This window comes from Lemur catta, chromosome 20 (assembly GCF_020740605.2).
Source record: "Lemur catta isolate mLemCat1 chromosome 20, mLemCat1.pri, whole genome shotgun sequence".
In the NCBI taxonomy this organism is placed as follows: Eukaryota; Metazoa; Chordata; class Mammalia; order Primates; family Lemuridae; genus Lemur; species Lemur catta.
This window is the reverse complement of record NC_059147.1, coordinates 3,621,564-3,647,049: the sequence shown is the minus strand read 5'-3', so window position 1 is coordinate 3,647,049 and position 25,486 is coordinate 3,621,564. Positions and strand designations below refer to the sequence as shown.

Below are 25,486 nucleotides of genomic sequence, written 5' to 3'. Positions count from 1 at the left end.
TTTATCACTGTTCTAAATTCCTCCTTTGAAATTTGATTAAATACCTCCTAAGATAAAATGTCACAAGTTGAATTTTTCCAAAATTCTAGCTATGCCTTATTTCAAAGTAAGCCTTTTAAAATTTTTATAGGTTTTGCTCTCCATAAAAGTCTTTTATCCTATACTCCGAAGGGCTAAGGTGAATATTAGGTGATATTATATTATCTTGCAATCTTGGGTTTTAGCTCTGACTTGGTTATATTTCTGTTATTCGTGGCATCCAGCTTTGTAGATAAATATACCCTATAGGCAATAAACACTGACAGGCCTTGGTGAAAGAACCACATTTACTCCTTTTTTCAATAAGACTTAAGGCTACAATTGAGTGAAAGTACGAGGAGAAACACAAAAGGACCAACACATTGAGGGACAAGGAGCATAGTACCAATTCATCATTTTTAGTTCTCAGAACTTAATCAAGTATTCAGATTTTCACATGTAACTCCCATTGGTCATTTGTTTTTAATCACGAATTATAAGACAGAGCAGATTAAGTTTCCAATGAGGAAAAGTCCCTGTTGACTTCCTGTAGTGAAGGTATGCACTTGAACACAATTTGCTAAGGAAATTCTACTCTTCTGATGATGATGGGTAATAACTACTTTCAATTTTCCTTTTGTGTGTGTAAACATAAAGCAATCCGTTTCTTCAGCTTTAAATTTTGCTGCTGTAAGCATTTAGCTGTCTAATAATGATCTGGATGTCAATAGTTCCTGCCAGTGTTCAAACAGATAAAGACAATATTCCATTCAGAATAAAGATATACAGAATGAAAAAAATAGGGATTTCCCCAAATGGTGATTTGGGTTGTCTGGGGGAAACTTTATTTTCTACACGTGAGGATCACCTCATAATTTTGTGCTAAGCCTAATGTGCCTTATACACTGTGTCAGACCCACCGTGCCTGGGGACACATGTGCATTGGGGTGAATTGTGTCTCCGTGTATAATGTATCGCATGCATATAGCTATCCAGCAATCACAAGCCAAAGATAGTCGAATACAGAGAGACAGTCTGGGTCACGATGATATCACAGAACAATTTAGTTCTTCAACCCCAAAGCCTCTCTGTCTCTGCACCTGGTATGTGATATGGATGAGCCTGTTAAACCAAGCGAAAAACATCCTGACTCTAAGAAAAGTCCTTGAGTTATAGTCCTACATACTTTTTTTGTGTAATATCCAGGTTTTTTCTTGTGTGTTGTATATTATATGTTAAGAAAACCTTTGTCCTTTTGCATATCATGTAATAAAACTAAATATAAAGTTGAAAAAAAAATTTATCGGGAATTTGATCAGTAATGGCTTAGGTAGTAATTAAAGACAGAGCCATGTGATCAACCTCATTGAGCACGACTCTGTTAAAACTTGAGCTTTTAATTCATTCTTGGCTTATAACACAAATTTGTTGGGAACATTAGGAAAATCTTCTGAAATGACTTTGGATTAAATTTGTCAGAGAATCTTTAGCCCAAGTCTGATTATTTTTTTAGTAATTAAAAACACTTTAAGACTTGGCAATTATAGAATTGATGAATAAATAGCCTATCTTAAAAAAGAAATGAATTGGTCATTATTGAATTGGACTTAATTGAAATTATTTTAAAGATTTCCAACCTTGTGTAGTATGAAAGAATAATCAAATGAGTTGCTTGGCATGAATTACCTTACAGCAAATGTTATATGTAATTTCTCAATTTTAATATTTTCTTATTATCATGACCTTATTATATTATGGGATTTGGATCAAAACAGTAAAATTAGTTTGTGTGAATACTGCTTGATTTTCGATTTTACTGTCTTGTCTATTTTAAAGTGTATTTAGTCCCAGTGTGTGCTAAAATGAGTATAGAAGGTTATTGGGAAGAGGTTGCAGTTTGTAGAACACATTCTGTAGAAAACGTTTTTCCTGATGAATGCTTATCCTTTTTGTTAGATTCCACCTGCCAAGAACAAATTAGTACATTGTGTCTCTCTGATTTACAAAGACATCAAAACCAAACCCACAATTATAAACCTTGTTTACTATCCGGTCAATTGAGTGCTGTGTTAAGTCAGACTTAGATAGCCTTAAATTGTTCTTTGGAGATGGCATATCTATGGTTCCCCATTGGACGGGACTGCAATAGTATAAAAAGGATCGCAAATTCTAACTGAAATAGAGAAGAATAGGAAATGCTGCCTAAGACTGTGACTCAGTCCAGCCAGTTATGTGCTGACTATTTCATGGGAGCCAAGTCCTGGGTTGGCATCGTAGAAACAATTAGCAATGAGTCTGGGTTTCTGGAGAAGCTTTGCAGCTCAAACAGGAAGTTCCTAAAGTAACTAAAGTAATGTAGACCAAAGTGCCACTAGAGAAAAGTGTAACAGGAAAACAGAAAGAGAACAGAGAAGACCTTTTAGAGGAAGCTGATTTGAGTAGGGCCTTGGAGGATGAGAATACCTTTGTCTCTGGGGTATCTTCAAATGATGAAGAATTGTAGAGGATGCTTTTATTTGAACTTGCTGTTTCTTCTTTAGTTGATAGTAGTATGCCAGTGTTACCTTCTGGTTTTTATAATTATACTATGGTTATATGAGATGTTAACATTAATGGAAACTAGATGAAAGATACGTGGACAACTTGTGGTACTATTTTTTTTAATGAAGTAAAATCACATAACAAAACTAACTGTTGTACTTGTCATAGAATCTCTAGTTGTACAATTTATAAAGTGTACAATTTAGTGTCATTTAGTACATTTTCAATGTTATGCAACTATCAGCTCTATCTAGTACCTTTTGATCACTCCAAACGGAAACCCTGTACCCATTAAGCAATCACTCTCCCTTCCTCCTTACTTCCAACCCCTTCAACCACTAATCTGATTTTTGTCTCTGTAGATTTTACTATTTTGAATATTTCACATAAATGGAATTATATAGTATGGGACATTTTGTATCTGCCTTGTTTCACATGGCATTGTATTTTTAAGATTCATCTATATCGTCCCATATATTATTACTCCAGCCCTTTTTGTAGCTGAAAAATAATCCATTATACTTATGGATATATGACATTCTATCTGTTTATCCAGTGGTGGACAGTTGAGTTATTTCTAATTTTTGGTTATTGTGAATAGCACTGCTAAGAGCATTCGTATAGAAGTATTTGTTTGAATATCTGTTTTCAGTTCTTTAGGATATATACCTAGGTATAGAAATGCAGGGTCATATGGTAATTCCATATTTAGCTTTTTGAAGAACTGCCAAACTGTTTTCCACAGAGGTTACACTATTTTACATTCCTACCAGCCATGTATGAGAGAAATAGGAATTTCTTTACATCCTCTCCAATACTTGTTATTTTCTGGTTTTTGATGATTGCTGTTCTAGACTGTGAGGTTGTTTCTCTTTGTGTTTTTGATTGGCATTTCCCTAATGATTAATGATATTGAGCATCTTCTGATCTATTTGATAGCCATTTATATATCTTGTTTGGAGAAATGTCTAGTATTTCTTCTTTTGTTGCTTGTTCTTTTGGTGTCATATCTAAGAATTCATTGCCAAATCCAAGGTCATGAAGATTTACTCCTGTGTTTTCTTTTAAAAGTTTTATAGTTTTAACTCTGTGATCCATTTTGAGTTAATTTTTCATATGTGGTGTGATGTAGGTGGTCTAAATTTATTCCTCTGGATGGCCCAAAACTCTAGAATTAATATTTATAAAAGAATCCTCATTATTTTCCACAGTCCTAGAAAACCTTCTATGATACTAAATAATTTATTTTCTTATTCTTTATAAAAAAAGAATTAAAGACATACATATAAGAACTAAATCTAAAAAACTCTTACAAGGAAGCATCTTCATGACCTGGCATTAGGCAATGGATTCTTAGGATATGGTACCAAAGGAACAAGCAGCAAAAGGACAAATTTAAGAATTTGTGCTTCGGAGGCCACCACCAAGAAAGTGAAAAGACAACCCACAGACTGGGAGAAATAATGACAACTCATATAACAGATAAAGGTCTAATGTCCAAAGTATATAAAGAACCCTTACAACTCAACAATAAAGCAATAAATAATGTAATTTTAAAAAATGGGTAAAGGATTTGAGTAGTCATTTCTCCAGAGAAGATACGCAAGTGGCCAATAAACACATGAAAACATGTTCAACATCGTTAGCCATCAGGAAAATACAAATTAAACCACAATTAGATACTACATCACAGCCTCTAGGATGCCTGTAATAAAATAAACAGACAAAAATAAGTGTTGACAAAGATACGGAGATATTGGGATCCTCTTGCATTGCTGGTGGGAATGTAACATGGTGAAGTAGCTTTGGAAAACAGCTTGACAAATCCTCAAAAGGTTAAACATATACTTACCTTATGACCCAGCAATCCCGCTGTATACCTGTATACTAGGTGTATACCCAAAAGAATTGAAAACATTTTTCTGGGTAAAAACTTGCACATGAATGTTTGTAGCAGCTGAAAAGTAGAAACAAGCCAAATGCCCGTCGACAGACAGATGAATGGATATATAAAATGTATAGCCACACAGTGGACTAATTATTAGACCATAAAAAGGACTGAAGTACTGATACATGCTTCAGTGTGGATGAACATGAAAACATTATTCTAACTGAAAGAAGCTAGACACAAAAGGCCACATATTGTATGATTCCATTTAGATAAAATATCTTAAATAGCAAAAGGCATATAGAAAGCAGATTCATAGTTGCCAAGGACTAGAGGGAGGGAAAATGAAGAGTGACTAATGAGTACAGGATTTATTTTTTTAAGTAATGAAAGTGTTTTTGATTTAGGTAGAAGTGATAATTGTACACTGTGAACATACTAGAAAACCCTGAATAGTACACTTTAAAGGAGTGAATTTTATGGTATATGAAATATATCAGTAAAAATAAATTTTAAAATGTTTAACATGCAGATTTTTCTGTTTTAAAACAATTCTCATTTGATGTTTATCTTTTTTAAAGTATTTTTATTTTATGTTTTAGGAATTTATCATGGCATCCTGCATTTACCACTAAAAGTAAAATGCGAATTCCACATTCTCATGCTTTTATTGATTTGACTGAAGATTTTACAGCAGGTGAGTTGCACATAAATGTAAAGTATTTGTTTTGAACTGCCAAAGATTTAATGGGATTTTATTTACTCTCTATTTATTATTCATTTATGAATGAACTGAATATTAAAACAAAACTGTTAAAAGGGTATAAGAAAGTCAGTGATATTGGAAACATGGACAAAGTACTGACTATAATAAATCTTTAGTTGTCGTTTTTGTTGTTTGCCCATAATCATCTCAAAATTTGAATCCTCCACTTTTTATGAATTCATGATATTTTGGACACATACTGCCTGATGTTTCTTTACTTTTCAATTTAAAAATTCTTGACTAATAAATGCTATAAATGTAATTATAAGAAAAATATTTAGCTTAGGTACTGAAAGAATTTCAAAGGCTTTTAAGACTTGTTATTATGGAAAATTTTAGAAAACATAGAAAACTAGACAATAGTATAATAAATGTACATTCAACTGTTACCTAGCTTCAACGACTGTCAACATATGGCTGGTCTTGTTTCATTTATAAACACGTCTACCAGTTTCTCCCACTCCAAAATTTTGATAATTTTAAACAGAATCATAAACATATAAATTTATTTATAAATACTTCAATATGTATCTTTAAATGATAGGGATGTTTTATTTGTACCCACCAGAAGATCATTTTGAAACGAAAATAATTAATATTATTTTTCAATATCATTGAATATCTAGTCACTATTCAGAATGCTCCAATTTTCTCCTACATGTTTTTATCAAATCAGGAATTAAACAAGGTCTATACAGACATAGAAAGAAACATTATCAGTGCTATAGAATTACTCAGTGTGGATATTTCTGATTGTATCCCCGTGGTGTTAACATTGTTACTCTGTTCCTATATTTCCTTTAACCTAGTAGTTAGATTTGGAAGCTTAATCAGAATCAGAGTTCATTTGTGGGCAATGGGGTGGGAGGTACTGTCAAGAATATTTCTTAGGTAGTGCTATATGTTTCAGCTCATTAGGAGACATAGGTTCTATCTCTTGTGATGTTAAAATTGATCAATAGATTCAGTTTTCCTCTGTTGGTGTATCATACACTATAATGCTCTCTAATGATTTTAGCAGCTATTAATAATCATTGTCAGGTCTGTTATTCCAATAGGAGTTACAAAATTATAGCATACTAAATCTATCACTCCTTTGCATATATGATTAGCTGAATTTTTTATGGAAAAATAAAAAAGGATCTGCCATAATCATTTCTTTAGTCACCTGAAGTACAAGTGAGACAGGCAAGATAAATGCTTGATTTTTTTTCCCTACTTCCTAACATATTTTACTAGCTTTCAAACTCTACCTATCAGATTTTGCAATGACAGTTTTATACAGTGTACTAATTATAAATGGATGATTGTAATTATTGGCTGCTAAAATAATAAAACTTACTTCCTTTAAAAGTATTCCTTGATAAAAACCTAAATTTTATTTGAGAAATAGGTAGCAAATAATATTTGTATAATTTAAACCTTATACTAATTCTGGACTGATTATGAGTTTTACTAGAGCATTTTCATTATTAAGATACAATTTATGAAGTTAAGAAAATTTTAATGCCCAAATATACTCTGGATTTTACTGATTAAAAAACAAACACATGCACACAAATTTAACTTTTATCCAGTAAGGTTTTTATGGTTTGAAGATTTTATGTCCTTGAGTATATGCTTAGGTTAGAAAGAGAAGAGAGATTTTAAGAAAAGAAAATAGAGGTTATTTTTAATGTGGCTTATTCAGTATGCTAAATCATATGAAATCCATAATAATAAGATATTGACTACATTGGCATAGAAGTTGTCTTTTTTTTTTTTTTTTTTGAGACAGAGTCTCACTCTGTTTCCCGAGCTAGAGTGCCGTGGCGTCAGCCTAGCTCACAGCAACCTCAAACTCCTGGGCTTAAGCAATCCTGCCTCAGCCTCCCGAGTAGCTAGGACTACAGGCATGCACCACTATGCCTGGCTAATTTTTTTCTATATATATTTTTAGCTGTCCAGATAATTTCTTTCTATTTTTAGTAGAGACGGGGCTTCACTCTTGTTCAGGCTGGTCTCGAATTCCTGACCTTGAGCAATCCACCTGCCTCGGCCTCCCAGAGTGCTAAGATTACAGGCGTGAGCCACGGTGCCCGGCCAGAAGTTGTCTTTAAAGCTCATTTTTCAAGAAAAGGAAATTCTAGAGGGGGAGAGCAAAATGGTGGAATAAAGGTGACCTCCTGGATTCCTGCTCCCAGAGAAAGAGGTATAGATCTCGGTCTGCTACACATGAGTGGATCGCTCCCCTGCAAGAAAAGCGTTGTGAATCAGCAGAGAATCAGTGTGGAACACACAAAACGGGAAAAAAGGTGAACGAGAGATAGGATCTTGAAATCTGGAGATTGCAAGACAAACAATAGAGCATAGAGCGTGAGACGGCTGAGCCCGCCTCACCAGCGAGTGAAGTGGGATCAGACCCACAGGAGAACATCTTGCTTCCCCACTGACCTCCACACCCACTCAGGCAGGGACCTGTCTGAAGTTGGTGCAAAGTCGAGGCAGGAGATGTGGGGCTCTGTGGAGAGGGGACAATAGCGGGAAGCATTTTGAACTCCGCGGAGCTCTGTGCCAGGACTGCACTGGGTGGCAGAGAGACTGGTCTGAGATACCGCTGAAGGTAGTTAGGATACAGGTAACTTGCCTCTAGTAGGCAGCAGGACCAGAACAGAGGTGAACACTAAGTAGTGGACTCTAACCTGGAAACTGCCATGGGCAAATAGGCCCACTCAGGGTGGGTCAGAAAGAGCGAGAGCTACTGCTGGACAGGCGTGAGATTGTGGGAGGGCAACATAAAAGAGACAACAGGGCACCCTGATGACTCAGATCCCCAATACAGCACCTGCCAACTCCTGAACAGTCACCCCCAGTGCTAACGCTCTGGGGGCAGGCGGTCACCATTTTTGGGATCCACAACCCAGCTGCTGCACTGTTATACCGTGTAGGGCAGCTCCCTTCCCCCAGCCCAGGGACTCTCCCGACAAGCTCTACCCTTACACGACCTACGGTCAACTAGCCAGGCCCGTTTTGATGGGTGAATTCTGAATACTTCTCTAGTCGTGGGAGGCTAACTCCTGGGGGGCTTACAGGCTCTGGGGCGCTGGGCGGACTGGGGCACCACCACCTCCCCCTAGCCAGCATCTTTCACGCCGAAAGTGGTAGACTCCACCCCTGGAGGTAGGGAGAGACAAGAAAAGCCACTGTCCCTCTGCGACTAGCGTGAATCCACAGGGCCTTGGCGCAGATCAACAGTTCACAGCCCAGTGACTTTGCTCGTCAGACCGGTTTAGGTCATCCAGTAGGATCACAACTCTGGGGCTGGATTACTGTCTCCTGTCAGCTGCCAACAGTGGGGTCTGTCGTCACGGAACAAAAATCCTGCCAAGAGGCCAAAACAGGCTCCCCAAGTAACCCATCCCATCAGGAGCAGCCTCCCAGCTGTGGTAGAAGAACCCTGAACATCATATTAGCGGCTCCCCCTAGCGGCAGATAAGCAACCTTAGAAGTGCACACGTCCAGCTGGTAGGCAGCAGCTATCATCTGCCTTGCTCCTAAACAGCAGCTACTGGAACAGAGCCTAAACAGGGCATATTACTTTCCAAACGAAAACTGAAAGGAGGGAAGCAACGGCTGATCCAGATGGGAAGGACTTAGCAAAAGAACTCTGGAAGTATGAAGAATCAAACGGAAAGCACACCCCCAAACAGGAACACCAGCTATCTAGCAACGGACATTAACCAAATTCATTACACTAAAATGACAGAAGAAGAATTTTGAACATGGATTTTACAAAAACTCAATGATATGCAAGAAAAAATGGATAACCAACACAAAGAAACCACAAAAATATCCAGGACTTGGAAGAAAAATTCACTAAAGAAATTGAAATATTAAAGAAAAATCAAACTGAACCCCTGGAAATGAAGAATTTATTCAAGGAACTATAAAACACAGTGGAAAGCCTCAAGAACAAGGTAGATCAAACAGAAGAAAGAATCTCAGAGATTGAAGATAACACCTTCCAATTAAATAAGTCAGTCACAGAGATAGAGCAGAGAAATAAGAGAAAAGAGCAAAGCCTACAAGAAATGTGGGATTATGTGAAGAAGCCTAACATGAGAGTTATGGGCATCCCCGAGAGTGAAGAAGAAAATATGCAAGGGTTGGATAAGCTATTTGAAGATATAATAGAAGAAACTTTCGCAGGCCTTTCTAAAAATCTAGATATCCAGATACTAGAAGCTCAAAGGACTCCTGAGAGATTCACTGCAAACAAGAAGACACCACGACATGCAGTCATCAGATTGACCAAAATATCCACTAAAGAGGCCCTTCTACGAGCTGTAAGGTGAAAGGAACAAGTAACATACAAAGGAAAGCCCATCCGAATAACGCCAGACTTCTCAAATAAGACCTTACAAGCAAGAAGAGATGGGGACCCCATTCTTACTCTTCTGAAACAGAATAATGTCCAGCCTAGAATCTTGTACCATGCAAAACTAAGTTTTGTATATGAAGGAGAAATAAAGACATTTTCAGATAAGCAAAGACTGAGGGAGTTCATCAAGACAAGACCAGCCCTCCAAGAAGTACTCAAAATAATGTTACACACAGATGAGCACAATAAACACTCACGAATGTAAAACCACTCAAAATCTAAAGATCAAAGGCCAGATACCACAGTGGCTCAAGAGAGAAAACAAAGCAACAAAGTTCAACCAAACAGGATGAACAGAAATTTGCCCCACCTATCAGTTCTCTCAATAAATATAAATGGCTTGAACGGCCCACTTAAGAGACATAGGCTGGCCCAATGGATAAATACACATAAGCCAACTGTCTGCTGTCTTAAGAAAACACATCTAACCTGCAAGGATGCATTTAGACTCAAGGTGAATGGGTAGAAAACAATATTTCAAGCAAATGGAAGCCAAAAGAAGGCTGGCACGGCAGTTTTGATTTCAGATAACTTAGTCTTTAAATCAACAAAAGTAATGAAAGACAAAGAGGGTCACTATGTAATGGTGAAGGGTACAGTTCAAGAAGAAGACATAACAATTCTTAATATGTATGCACCCATCTTAGGTGTACCCAGATTCATAAAACAAACTCTACTTGATCTAAACAAAATGATAAATAGCAACACCATAATGGCCGGAGATTTCAGCACTCCACTGACAGCACAGGACAGATCCTCCAAGCAGAAAATTAACAAACAAATAAGAGACTTAAACAGAACTCTAGAACAAATGGGCCTGACTGTCATTTACTGGACATTCTACCCCAAAACTACTGAATATACGTTTTTCTAATCATCTCATGGGACATTCTCTAAGATTGACCATATCCTAGGACACAAAGCATATCTCAAAAAATTTAAAACAATAGAAATTATACCATGCATCTTCTCAGAATACAGTGGAATAAAGGTAGAAGTCAACCGTAACAGAAACTCCCATTTCTATGCAAAGTCACGGAAACTGAACAACATTCTCCTGAACGATTATTTCATAAATGTGGAAATCAAAAGATTCTTTGAACTAAATGACAAAGGAGACACAAGTTATGAAAATCTGTGAGACACAGCTAAAGCAGTCCTGAGAGGAAAGTTTATTTCCATAAATGCCTATATCCAAAAGACAGAAAGACAAAGGAGACACAAGTTATGAAAATCTGTGGGACACAGCTAAAGCAGTCCTGAGAGGAAAGTTTATTTCCATAAATGCCTATATCCAAAAGACAGAAAGATCACAAATAGACAACCTCATGACTCGGCTCTAAGAGCTGGAAAAAGATGAACAGACTGACCCCAAACCCAGCAGAAGTGAAATTAGTAAGATCAAATCAGAACTAAATGAAATTTACAACAAAAAAAACTATATGGAAGATTAATAAAACAGAAAGTTGGTTCTTTGAAAAAATAAATAAAATTGACACATCTTTGGCTAGACTAACAAAAAGCAGAAAAGAATAAAACTTTAATAAGCTCCATCAGGAACAAAAAAGGAGAAATTACAACTGATGCCACGGAGATACAAAATATCATCTATGAATACTACAAAAACCTTTATGCACACAAACTGGAAAATGTGGACGAAATGGACAAATTTTTGGAAACACACAACCTCCCTAAGGTCAACCAGGAAGATATAGAATTCCTGAACAGACCAATATCAAGTACTGAAATTGAAATAGCAATAAAAAACCTTCTGAAAAAGAAAAGTCTCAGACCAAATGGTTTCACACCCAAATTTTACCATATCTACAAAGAATTGATACCTATCCTGCAGAAATTAGAAAACTACAGACCAATATCCCTTATGAATATAAATGCAAAAATTCTCAACAAAATCCTAGCAAACCGAATCCAGGTGCTTATCAAGAAAATAATCCATCACAACCAAGTGGGCTTCATCCCAGAGATGCAGGGATGGTTCAACATATGCAAATCTATAAATGTAATTCACCACATAAAAAGAAGCAAAAACAAAGACCATATGATCCTCTCAATAGACGCAGAAAAAGCATTTGACAAAGTTCAACACCCTTTTATGATAAGAACGCTTTTACAAAATAGGCATAGACAGAGCTTACCTAAAAATGATATAAGCCATATATGACAAACTCAAAGCCAACATCATACTGAATGGGGAAAAATTGAAAGCATTCTCATTTAGAACTGGAACCAGACAAGGTTGCCCACTGTCCCCACTGCTGTTCAACATAGTGCTGGAAGTCCTTGAGATAGCAATCAGGCAAGAGAGCAGAATCAAGGGTGTCCAAATGGGGGCAGAAGAGATCAAACTCTCGCTCTTTGCTGATTATATGATATTATATCTAGAAAACCCCAAGGATTCGACCAAGAGACTCCTGGAATTGATAAATGAATTCAATAAAGTCTCAGGATACAAAATCAATACACACAAATCAGAAGCATTCATATACGCCAATAACAGTCAAACGGCGAACCAAATCAAAGACTCAATACCTTTCACAATAGCAACAAAGAAAATAAAGTACCTAGGAATGTATTTAACTAAGGAGGTAAAAGACCTCTACAGGGAGAACTATGAAACGCTGAGGATGGAAATAGCAGAGGACGTAAACAGGTGGAAAACCATACCATGCTCGTGGGTGGGCAAAATCAACATTGTTAAAATGGCTATACTACCCAAAGTGATCTACAGATTCAGTGCAATCCCTATTAAAATACCAGCATCATTTTTCACAGATATAGAAAGAATAATTTTATGCTTTGTATGGAACCAGAGAAGACCCCATATAGCAAAAGCAATCCTAGGCAATAAGAACAAAATGGGAGGCATCAATTTACCAGACTTCAAACTATATTACAAGACTATAGTAATTAAAACAGCTGGGTACTGGCACAAGAACAGGGACATTGACCAGTGGAACAGAACCAAGAACTCAGATATAAAACAATCCTCATATAGCCATCTAATCTTTGAAAAAGCAGACAAAAACATACACTGGGGGAAAGAATCCTTATTTAATAAACGGTGCTGGGAAAACTGGATAGCCACATATAGAAGAGTGAAATAGGACCCATACCTTTCACCTCTCACAAAAATCAACTCATGGTGTGTAACAGACTTAAACCTAAGGCATGAAACTATTAGAATTCTAGAAGAAAATGTTGGAAAAACTCTTACATACATTGGCCTAGGCAAAGAATTTATGAAGAAGACCCCAAAGACAATCACAGCAACAACAAAAATAAATGAATGGGACCTGAATAAATTAAAAAGCTTCTGCACAGCCAAAGAAACTGTCATGAGAGCAAAGAGACAACCTACAGAATGGGAGAAAATTTTTGCATGCTACACATCCGATAAAGGGCTGGGCTGATAACTAGAATCTATTTAGAACTCAGGAAAATCAGCAAGAAAAAATCAAACAACCCTATCAAAAAGTGGGCAAAGGACATGAACAGAAACTTTTCAAAAGAAGATAGACTAATTTGGCCAACAAACATATAAAAAAATTCTCAATATCTCTAATTATCAGGGAAATGCAAATCAAAACCACAATGAGACATCACTTATCTCTAGTGAGAATGGCCTTTATCAAAAAGTCCCAAAACAATAAATATTGGCGTGGATGCGGAGAGATAGGAACTCTCTTACACTGCTGGTGGAACTGCAAACTAGTACAACCTCAGTGGAAAGTAACATGGAGATACCTCAAAGATCTACAAGTAGAACTACCATTTGACCTAGCAATCCCATTACTGGGCATCTACCCAAAGGAACAAAAGACATTCTATAAAAAAGACATCTGCACTCGAATGTTTATAGCAGCACAAGTCACAATTGCAAAGATATGGAAACAACCTAAGTGCCCATCAATACATGAGTGGATTAATAAAATGTGGTATATGCATACCAATGGAGTACTATTCAGCTATAAGAAACAATGGTGACATAGCACCTCTTGTATTATGCTGGATAGAGCTGGAGCCCATTCTACTAAGTGAAGTATCCCAAGAATGGAAAAATAAGCACCACATGTACTCACCATCAAACTGGTTTTAACTGATCAACATCTAAGTGCACATTAATCAGGAATAACATTCATCGGGCGTTGGGTAGATGGGAGGGGGAGTAAGGGGATGGGTATATACATACATAATGAGTGCTCTGCGCACCTTTTGGGGGATGGACACGCTTGAAGCTCTTACTGGGAGCAGGGGCAAGGGCAGTATACATAACCTAAACATTCGTACCCCCATAATATGCTGAAATAAAAAAAAAGAAAGAAAAGGAAATTCTGTCATTACATAGGCTCATTTTCTAGTATGTCATTCCTGTTAATACACACACAAACAGTCTCACGTAAATTTTTTTGTTTTTTATAATTCCTTTTTAGGAAAGATCTATCTTAATGAGGGTGTGGAAACTTGCTTTCAGTTCAATAGTATTAGCCTTCCTTAGATTTCCTTAAACAATATTCACTTTGCTTTTAAGTAATTTTTAAAGAATTTGTGGTTATTCTTACATAATCAGCAAAATCCTACCTTATAAAATTTCGTGATATGGGGGGGGAGGGGCGCTTACTAGAAGCATCCAGCACTTGCCTGCTCCACAAAGAAGGCCCAAAACAGCGAGTAGATAACACATCAAATAGAGCATCTAAGACAAAACAATGGAATTCAACAGAGAAGTGACAGGGAACTTGTGATACAAGGAAAGAGAGGGAATGGAAGCAGCCAGCCCAGCCAGAGTCGGCTGAGAGCCAGGAGTACCTTCTCAGTGTGAGGAAAACGTAAGTGAGAGATCCTCAGAAGTATGCATTTCCTCCTTAGACTCCACAATCCTGGCCACGGGAGAACCCCTCAGCCCTGCTGGCCCTGAGACCATTATAGGGAGCTGCTTGGATTACTTGTAATAGCATTGTTCCAAAGAGGGAGTACATGTTTTGTCCCCCACACACACCCAGTACCCAAGCAGCAGCACAGCACCATTTTGAGAACCTAGAGCCCATAAGACTATATCCCTGTCCTGGATCCCAATAGCTTCTGCATCTCCACATCCATGAAGGCCCGCTGACATTCCCCCATGTACACCCAGAGGGCTAGAGCATTGTACTTGCAGCTAGACCCAGCAGTGTGGTCAAGTCCCCAGCACTCTAGCCAATGCAGTGTCCTATACCTCTGGAAACAGATGGTGCAGCACATCAGGGAGGCTACCCTTGGGACAAAGGTAGCCAAAGTGTGTACTCCCCAGAGCATGACAACAGCCTGCCTGGGGCCACTGCACCTTGCAGTAGTCCTGCTTCCCTCCATCAGTGGGCTGTCATACATCTGAAAATACCATTAGGAGGCCTAGGGACCATCCCACATGATTGGCATTCTATGGCATAAGGTCAGTCCCACTCCACAAACCACTGCCACCACCCAAGCTTGCTATCTGGGGGCCTTTGGACTGACCCCCACCTGCCATAGCTGAAGCTCACACACACCACTGGGGAGTCCAAAGACAGGCCCACCCATCTGCCACAAGTGATGCCATATATTTTCAGAGGTCCAGGAGATCAACTTGCTTTGTTTGCCACCACTGCTGGCCATGCACACCATCAAGCAACTCATAATAGGTTCCCCAACTGACTCCACTCCCACCTGTGCCTGTGTATATAGTTTGGGGACATGGGGATAAATCCATATCATTTGCCACCAGCACCCAAGCAGGTTGTCCAGAGTGCTTGGGGGTTATTTGCCCTACCTGCCACAGCCTCCACCTGTGTGCACCATCAGAGTCCTGAGGACAAGTTTATGCTACCTGGCACCACCCACTTGTGCCCAGGGTATTCTCCAGGACCTGGGGATCATTCCACCCTGCCTGCTGCAGCCTGTGCCCACGTCTGCCAACAGAGAGCCTAAAGATAAGCCCACCCTGCCTGGTGCCACCACCAAGCACCAGCACAGATCATCCAGTGGCCTGGAGACTGGCCCACCCTGCCTGCTATTGCAGATGTCCACATACTGTTTCTGGGAACCAGAGGATGGGCCTGCTGCCACCACAGCCGCTGGCAGCTAGCAGCTACCCACATGTCGCCTGGGGACTGGCACGCCTAGCCTGTCACCACTACTGCCATTGCCAGTTCCAGGCACACTGCTGGGAAGCCTAAGGAACCACCTGCCCAGCCAGCCACTGCCGCTGCCATGAACTGAGCAAAACACCTGGAGGCCCAAGGATTGGCTTACCTGGAGCCGCTACAACTTGTGCCATGTATGCCATCTAGGGTCTCAAGGACCGGCACACTCGGCCTGCTACCACTGGAACCTGAGTACCCACCCATCTGACATTCCTGTTTCTACAAAAGCTTCATTACAGACTCCACTAACAGTAATGGCCTAAGCCACTGAGGAAGTAATAAACACAACTTATGCTGATTACAGCCAGAGAAATTTTACAAAGACTGTACTACTGCATCCACCCAGAATCAAAGCCAAACCAACTCTATAGATACATTTATAGGAAAAAGTCTTTCCCTATGAAGGCCAATCCACAAAATTGTAAGAAGCAAATGTAACACCAGAGACATTGATACTAATGATGTAAGGACACACAAAACATAAAAGAGCAAGGAAACACGAACTCTACAAACACAGTAACTCTCCAGCAACAGATTCCAATGAAAAGGAAATTTATGAAATGCTTGTAAAAGAATTCAAAACAATGATACTGAGGAAGCTCAGTGAGATGCAAGAGAACATAGATAAACAATACAAAGAAATCAGAAAAACAATTGATATGCTGAATGAGAAATTCAACAGAGGTAGATATCATTAAAAAGAACCAAATAGAATTTCTGGAACCAAAGAATTCAATAAATGAAATGAAAACTACAATCCAGAGCTTCAACATTAGACTAGATCAAGCAGAAGAAATAATGTCTGAACTTGAAGAGAGGTCTTTTGAAATAACCAGTCAACTATAAGAAAAAAACAGAATTTGAAAAAATGAACAAAACATGTGGGACATATGCAACACTGTAAAGCAATTAAATATTCAAGTTTTAGGTGTTTGGGGAGGAGAAGAAATGGGCAAAGGCATAGAAAACTTACTTAACAAAATAATGGATTAAAACTTTCCAAGTCTTGCAAGAGATCTAGACATTCAGATGTAGGATACTCAGATTCCCAAATAGGTTAAACCCAAAAAGTTCTCCTCTAGGCATATTATAGTGAAACTGTCAAAAGTGAAAACCAGAGATAATTCTAAAAACAGCAAGAGAAAATCATCGAGTTACATATAAGGGAACACCATCAGACTAAGTGAATTTCTTAGCAGAAACCTTACAGGCCAGGAGAGAATGAGATGATGTATTCAACGTTCTGAAAGCTGTCATACAAAAATACTATACTCAGCAAAGCTATTCTTTAAAATGAAGAAGAAATAAAGTCTTTCCCAGACAAACAAACACTGAGGGAATTCATCACTCACCCTATAAGAAATGGTTAAGGTAATCCTATATCTGGAAGTGAGTGGATGATATACATCATCATGAAAGCACAGACAAGTATAAAACCCACTGGTAGAACAGACACACAAATGAGGAAGAGAAAGGATTCATATGTTACCACTACAGAAAACAACCAAACGGCAGTGATAACCAAACTGCAAATACATGAGAAAATGAGGAAGAAAGAATATACAAAACAACCAGAAAACAGTTCACAAAATGACACCACCTATCAATAATAACTTTCAATGTAAACTGATTACACTCTCCAATTAAAAGATATACACAGACTAAATAGATTAAAATACATGACCCAACAATATACTGTCTACCAGAAACTCATTTCACATGTAAAGGCAAATATAGACTGAAAATGAAGGGATGGGAAAGGATATTCACACAGACAAAAAACAAAAGAGAGCAGGAGTAGCCATACTTAGATCAGATTAAAAAGCTTTTAAGACTAAAACAGTAAAAGAGACAAAGAAGGTCATCATTTAATGATAAAGGGATCAATTCAGCAGGAGGATATAACAAATCTAAATATTTATGTACCCACTATTGGAGAACCCAGATTCATGAAACAAATATTATTAGATCTAAAGGGAGAGAGAGACTCCAATACAATAATAGTCACAGACTTTACCTCACTCTCAGCATTATATGGATTATCTAGACAGAAAATCAACAAAGAAACGTTGAGTATAAACTGCACTTTAGAACAAATGAACCTAACAGACATTTATGGAGCATTTTATCCAAAACAACAGAATACATATTCTTCTCCTCAGCACATGGAACATTCTCCAGGATAGGCCATATGTTAGTCCACAAAACAAGTCTCAAGAAATTTTGAAAAAGAGAAATCATATCATATAACTTCTCAGACCACAATGGAACAAAACTAGAAATCAGTAACGAGGAACTTTGGCAATTGTACAATATGTGGAAATTAAACAACATACTCCTGAATGACCTTTGGGGTCAATGGAGATATTATAAAAGTAATCCAAAAATGTCTTGAAACAAATAAAAATGGAAACACAACATACCAAAACCTATGGGATACCACAAAAGCAGTGCTAAGATTAATGTTTATAGCATTAAATGCCTACGTAAAGTAGAAAGATTATAAGTAACAATGCACTAACAATGCACCTCAATGAACTAGAAAAGCAAGAACAATCCAATGGAACTGGAGGTCATTACATTAAGTGAAATAAGCCAGGCACGGAAAGTTAAATACCGTATGTTCTCACTCATATGTGGGAACTAAAAAAGGTGATTTCCAAAGGTAGAGAGTAGAGTGATGCTAACCACAGGCTGGGAAGTGTGGAGTGGGGAATCAAGAGAGGTTTGTTAATGGAAACAAACCTACACTTAGAAGGATGAAGTTTTAGGGTTCAGTAGCACAATAGGCTGACATTTGTGAACAACAATATATTGTATATTTCAAAATACCTAGAATAGAAGATTTAAAATGTTCCTGACAGAAAGAAATGATAAATGTTCGAGGTGATGGATATCCTAAATACCCTGATTTGATCATTACACATTGTATGCATGTATAAAATATCCCATGTACCCCATAAATTTATAAAAACATTATGCACCTACATTTTTTTGATTTTGTGATAAAACAAGTCAGAGTCATTTGTTTATAGAAGTTGAAATTTTGAACTAAACAATCTATTGTGTAAAATGTAAAGAAATTTACTTCATGACATTGCTGAAGTTAAAATATATGAGGAAATATTAAAAATCTATTATAATTGTGTTATTCAAAATCTTATCTCTGCTTTTGAAATCATTTCAGCAAACATTTATTGAGTACCTGCTTTATCTGAAGGCCTTTGCTATTTATTATGTGAGATCTAAAGATGACAAATGATTTCAGCCATCAAAGACCATTTAGTTACTGGGAAAAGCTGACAAATCTAGCAGTGATATGTGACAGAATGAAATAGGTGCATATTAGTTACAAACTGCTATGTAATGACAAAGGAGGTAGTAGAAGGCGGTAGTCCCACTATTCTTGGACCTGTAGAGTACTACACTGTTCAGGGCTGCATGCGTTGGCTCATGCCTGTAATCCTAGCACTCTGGGAGGCCGACGGGTGGATCTTTTGAGCTCAGGAGTTCGAGAGCAGCCTGAGCAAGAGTGAGACCATGTCTCTGCTAAAAAAAAAATAGAAAGACATTAGCTGGACAACTGAAAATATATAGAAGAAATTAGACGGACATGATGGTGCATGCCTGTAGTCCCAGCTACTCGGGAGGCTGAGGCAGGAGGATTGCTTGAGCACAGGACTTTGAGGTTGCTGTGAGCTAGGCTGACACCACGGCGCTCTAACCCAGGCAAAGGAGTGAGACTCTGTCTCTAAAATTTAAAATGAATGAATGAATACATATATACACAGTTCAGCTAAAAATTTGGCCTAATAAAATAAAGGGGAGGAATTTATAGTTTTCATTATCTATAATATACTAACTCCTTAAGATGTATAAAGCTTTTCTAAATAATAAACTCTAGAAGAAATCTTTTTTTTTTTTTTTTTTGAGACAGTCTTGCTCTGTTGCCCAGGCTAGTAGCTGAGACTACAGGTGTGAGCCACCATGACTGGCTACATTTTTTTTACTTTTTGTAGAAATGGAGTCTCACTGTTTCCCAGACTGGTCTCAAACTCCTAGCGTCAAGGAATCCTCCTGCCTCAGCTTCCCAAAGTGCTAGGATTATAGGCATGAGCCACCACTCTCAGCCCAGGAGAAATTCTTAATATAAGTAGAACTTCCTATTGGAGTTAAGACATGTAATGAGGTAAATGAATTCTCAATAATTTTTTTCTTTTTTACATTTTTACTCATTAATTTTTATTAAAAGCCAAAACGTTGTGGCTTTTAATAACTCTTATTCACTATATGGTTATGTCATAATTTATTTAACTAATCATTTTTTTGAATAGTTGTTTTCAGTTTTTTAAAATTTTTTTTATTGCTGTGGTGCCTAATTTTATGCACATCTCTCATAAGTTCCTCAAGGAGAGTTTCTGAAAAAGAAATAAATGGTTAAAGAAGTATAAACATGTTTAACAAGGTGAAACATTGCTATGTTGCCTTGCAGAAAGGCTTTTGAGAGTGCTTGTTTGTCCCACCTTTGCCAGCACTGTGTATTACCATTTTTGGATTATTGCCAATTTAATAGATGAAAAAATGGTATTTCGTTATTGATTTGATATGCATATCTCAGGTTATTATTGAAATAGAATTTTTTTTCATATGTGAGTTGACCGTTACTGTGTTTTCCCTTATGGATTGCTTGCTCTTCCTAAATTCTCAACTTTGGTTTAAAGTTCTGTTATTCTGACAACCAAGGCACTTAGATCCAACCACTGGCAATTCTGACTCAGTCTGCCGTAGCCTTCCAAATAGTCTTCAGTGATTTCAGTTTTTGAATAGTGCATATCAGTCTTTATCAATACATTATTCTGACTATCTTATTCATTTCAATAATCCATGTTAAGAAAATAAAGCCTTGCTTTTAGTCCCTTGGCCCACCCTTCCATGCACAACAGAAATAGCCATTGATCAACTAAGGTAGACTGTGTTACACGCCATTATTCCTGCAAAAGAAAATCAGCATCACTGTCTCTTCAGCTCATTTGATAACTAACGAATAGGCATTTGCCTTCAAAAACAAAGAGAAAATATCAGAATCCAGGTTCTTGTCTGACAGTGGAATTCTGGTATCGAAAGTCCAGTTGAGAAAGAAGATATTCATAGATGAATGACTGAGAATGTGTAGACCATTAATCTCTTCTGACATTCTTAATTTGGGAGAATTTGATTTTAGATGCACATGTATTTGAGGAAATAGATGGGATATACATGCAGGAGATTATTGTCAATTTCACCCTAGAGCTTGAGAAAAAAGGTCAAGGGCAAGAGCCTAAAGCTTGGCAATCTTCTAGATTGTTGAAGCCATGGAAAAGGCTGATCTACAAAAAAGTGAACTTACAGAGTTAAAAACAGAGAGCTAAGAAGTCAACATTTATTTGGTTTCCTTTTGAATTATTTAAAGTAACACAATTATGGTAAGAAATTAGCACAGTACATAAGTTTATAAAGGAGAGGCAACCACTATCTTCGGTTTCTTCTTGGAATGATCTCTGCAGATAGACAAACACTTTCCTTTTTTATCCAAATGGAATTGTGTGTATATATCATTGTGATTGTCTTAATTCAGATATATTGACATATCAGCACATACAGATGGACAATTTTTTTCAAATAGTTTCATGGTATTTTATTATATGGAGATATTAATAGTATAATTTAATTAAATATTCCTTTCTTGGCATGCATTTGTATATTTTTCTTTTCTGTTTACAGCATTGCTTCATTAAACATTTTTGTACACACATCTCTATATTCTTGTGCAATCATGGGAGTGTTAGATATTCCCCGCACTTTAATTAAAGTTGTATATGTGCATTTTTCCCTTAAATGTCTTTTATTATGGAATATTTCAAATTATACTAAAGAAGATAAAGAATAAACTAGAATTAGCAAGGAATTAAAATTTCATTTTTATTCTAATAAATATTACAGCTTCCCTTCAGAGGCTATATCAATTTACATTCCTACAAAAAAGTATGAAAGTACTTATTCTTGCCAACATTGGATATTTTCTCTCCTTTGTTTTTTAAAATATATATTTATTAATTATGGGTTATTTCAGTCATACAGAAAAATAGATATAACACTTGGCATTTTAAATGTTCATATTTTTGTCAGTTTCATAGGTGAAAAATCATACTTTGTTTTAATTTCCATTTCTTGAGTTGTTATTAATTTATTATACAGCTTTTCATATATTCACTGGTCATTTATAATTCTTTTTCTTCGAATTACTCATTCATATACTTTGCCTATTTTGCTGTTAGAATTTTTTCTTTTCTTTTTAAAAAACATTATTCATAAAAGTTCTTTGTATCTTAAGGAAATTAGTCCTGCTTTGGATGTATACTGTATATCTCTCCAGCTTCTTTCATAACTTTTTACTTTGTTTAAAGTGTTTTGGGGAGACCACATAGAATTGTTAAATGTTTATTAATCAACTTTATTTTTTCTTTTGTGGTATCTGTGTTTTATGAAATGCCTGGAAAATGCCATTTGTATGTAAGATTTTTCAAACAAGTTTTTAAATATTTTTGGGTGGTTTTATGTTTTTCCATTTAAATGTATGGTACAGTGGGATTTTTTTGGTGATATTTTGGTTATATCTTTAAGTATTCATCTCTCTGATTTGATGGCCCTGAGAATTCGTTATGCAGTGCCAAAGACCTAATTTCTGCCGTGGTGTTGAGGAATTAATTCCTATACTTATTGTCAACCTATATCCTCCCTTGTAGACTATGTTGGTCAACTTTCCTTTTTATAGGTTTGCCATAAATAAAAGGAACAGTCCCAATCATTGGTCATTTAAATAAGAGATTTATTACATTCAAAATTAAAAAGATTTACTTTAAAAGGCATATTATACTTAGTGGCAATGAGAAGTTTGAGAATACTAGATCTGTAAAGAATGATGACGGTACTTTGATAGGGATTGCATTAATTCTGTAGATCACTTTGGGTAGTATGGACATTTTAACAAAGTTGAGTCTGCCAATCCATGAGCAAGGTAGATTTTTCCATCTGTTTACATCTTCTGCAATTTCTTCTCTAGGTTAGACCTTCTACTACTTTCTTTTCTGTGTCACTGAGGCGAACCCTTGTAGGTACCTATCATCTTAAAATAAGGCTCCTCCCTGAGTCCCAGTGGGAAGCAGAGCACGGGTTCCCTTGGTGCTCTGCTTCCCACCAGCTGCTTCAGTGTCTGTGTTTTCAGTGCTGTCTCCCTTCAGGCTGGACCCCGAGATTGAGGCCAGGAGAAATCGTCAAGGAGATTGGCATGGAATCTCTTCTGTTCTCCTTGGATCTCTGACGCCTTCTCCTCACCCCAAGCCTTCTCAGGGCCTGCCTAGATAGCCTGACAGCTTTCCTCCAGTTCTCTCTGCTAGTCATTTAAAGTAAAATTTGTTCAGATCCCCAGGTTTTGTTTTTAATATGTAAATAGAATTGTAGGAATTTAGGAATTTTTTTCATTCTCAGAAAAACCTGACTATACCTTTTTCTCTCCAGAGGCTCAAAAACTGCTGTTTTGGTAGACAAAAGCTAAAGATTGACTCTTTTTGCAATCCTGCTGTAATAATCTGTAATAATGCTATTCTTCCCTTAGGCCATCAGTTCTTAATGTGTGGTTAAGGTACCCCCCAGCATCCCAAAAGCCCTTTCAGAGGGTCTGTGAGGTCAAAATGATTTTCATAAAAACCATAAGGCAATATTAGTCTTTTTACTCTTATTCTCTCAAGTTTACAGTGGAGTTTTCCAGATACTTCATAACATTTAACAACTATATTGCTGTGACATCTTATTTATGTGCTTATGTATTCTTGTGTTTTAGAATGTCTCAGTTTTAATTTGTAATATGGTAAAAATCAGTAGGTATAGCTCACATAAATAAAATTTCTTTGGGGTCCTCAGTAATTTCTAAGAGTATAAAGAGGTCCTGAGACCAAAAAGCTTGAGAACTCCTGCCCTAGGCCAATAGATGCCTCTGGCTGACTGGGGTCACTGTACAAAGTGATGAGAAAGAATAGTATAATATCCTTGGTACATACGTATATCAAGCCAAATAAGATCTTAGCTGTGACAAGTGAGATAGATTATAACCATCTCTCGGAGAACCACCCCTGTTCCCTGTTTGTCTCTGCCAAATAGTTTTCATGGTTCTGACATCTAGCCCTGATATGTAGCCAAATAAAAGAACTTAGAAGCTGTTCTATTGGTGAGATGATACAAAATATATAGCCCTTGACCCAGGGACTCTTTACCATTTTCTTTATTAAGTCATTTGTCTGCTTATTACAAAACTGGAAAGATACCACTTTATATGGCCTTTAGCCATGCATTTATTGGTCAGGCCAAGCATGTGTTTCACTTTTAGAACTTTAAAGCTTACACCCAGAATGCCTACTTAGTCACTTTGTGCTGAGTGGATGAGGCCTGTTAGGCATTTAAAAGGCAAGTGGTGTATCATGGGTCAGGGGAAACATAACCTGAAAATTTCTTTAATATCATAAATACTTTTCATTCATTCATCAAATTCAAAATTATTTACGAAGCTTCTACTCTACAGAGCATCATGCTATGGACCAAGGATTTAAAGATGAAAAAGAAGATCACTAGACTAAAGTACTAGTGTAGCGTGAACCTCAGGGATGTCATTATAGCAAGGCATCACTCTATCCACTCTGTATTTAGAAGTGTGGATTTTTCAACACATTGATGTCTTAATTTAAAATGCAGCAGAATTTCAGACCCAGGTGCACATTAATACTCAGAAACATTTGCTTGTAGTGTGTTTAGTGAAGCTATACAGTATCTTATCTTTCTTTCCTTACACACCCTCGGTAATCTAATTGCTTTAAGCAACCATCTACTTTCTAACAACTCTATGTACTAATAACAAATGTATATATCTCTGGGCTGGACCTTCCTCCAAGCTCCAAAGTCACATATTCAACTGCCTAGTAGCCATCTCCACTTCTGTGTCTATGTCTGATAGACATTTCAGAGCATCTTTCTCAAACCGAATCTCTGATCTTTCTTCCTGAATCACCTCAGCCCATAATCTTCCCATCTCATTAAATGGCAGCCATCCTTCCATTTCCTCTCTAAATATATTTGAGTCATTTTGCCGCCTCTTTCTGTCATACTCAGCATGAAATCCTATTCATTCTTCCTTTGAAATATATCAACAACCTGATCACTTATTACTACCTCTACTATACTCATCTTGATCCAAGACACCATCATTTCTCACCTGGATTATTACAGTTACTGGTTGCCTTGCTCCTACCCTTGTCCCCCTACAGTCTGTTTTTAACATGTGAGCTGCTGTGATACTTTAAAAATGTAATCACTTCATAAAATATTCCAACATCTTTTTCACTACACTTAAAGAATTAGCCAAAGTCCTTAAAAAGGCCTATTAGGCTCCACATACTTTGGCCCACCATTACCTCTTCGACCTTTTATTCTACTGTTTTCCCACTTGGTGCCTTGCAGTAGCCACTCCAGCATCCCTGCTATTCTTAAACACAAGATGAGGCCAATCTTGCGGCTTGGGTTGAGAAGCTATTTTCTCTGCCGAGGATATCTTCCAGATATCCATATCACCTCCTTCAAGTTAGTCCTCCAAA

General features: G+C 37.2%; 1 protein-coding gene across 2 annotated transcripts in view; it reads left to right on the top strand.

Moving 5' to 3' along the window:
• Window positions 1-25,486, top strand: part of ITFG1 (integrin alpha FG-GAP repeat containing 1) — a 279,045-nt gene that overhangs the window by 20,067 nt on the left and 233,492 nt on the right. For both annotated transcript variants that reach the window (XM_045533358.1, XM_045533359.1), the window contains exon 6: window positions 5,050-5,144. In XM_045533358.1, coding sequence (XP_045389314.1) covers window positions 5,050-5,144 — 95 coding nt within the window. The remainder of the gene's footprint in view (window positions 1-5,049; window positions 5,145-25,486) is intronic.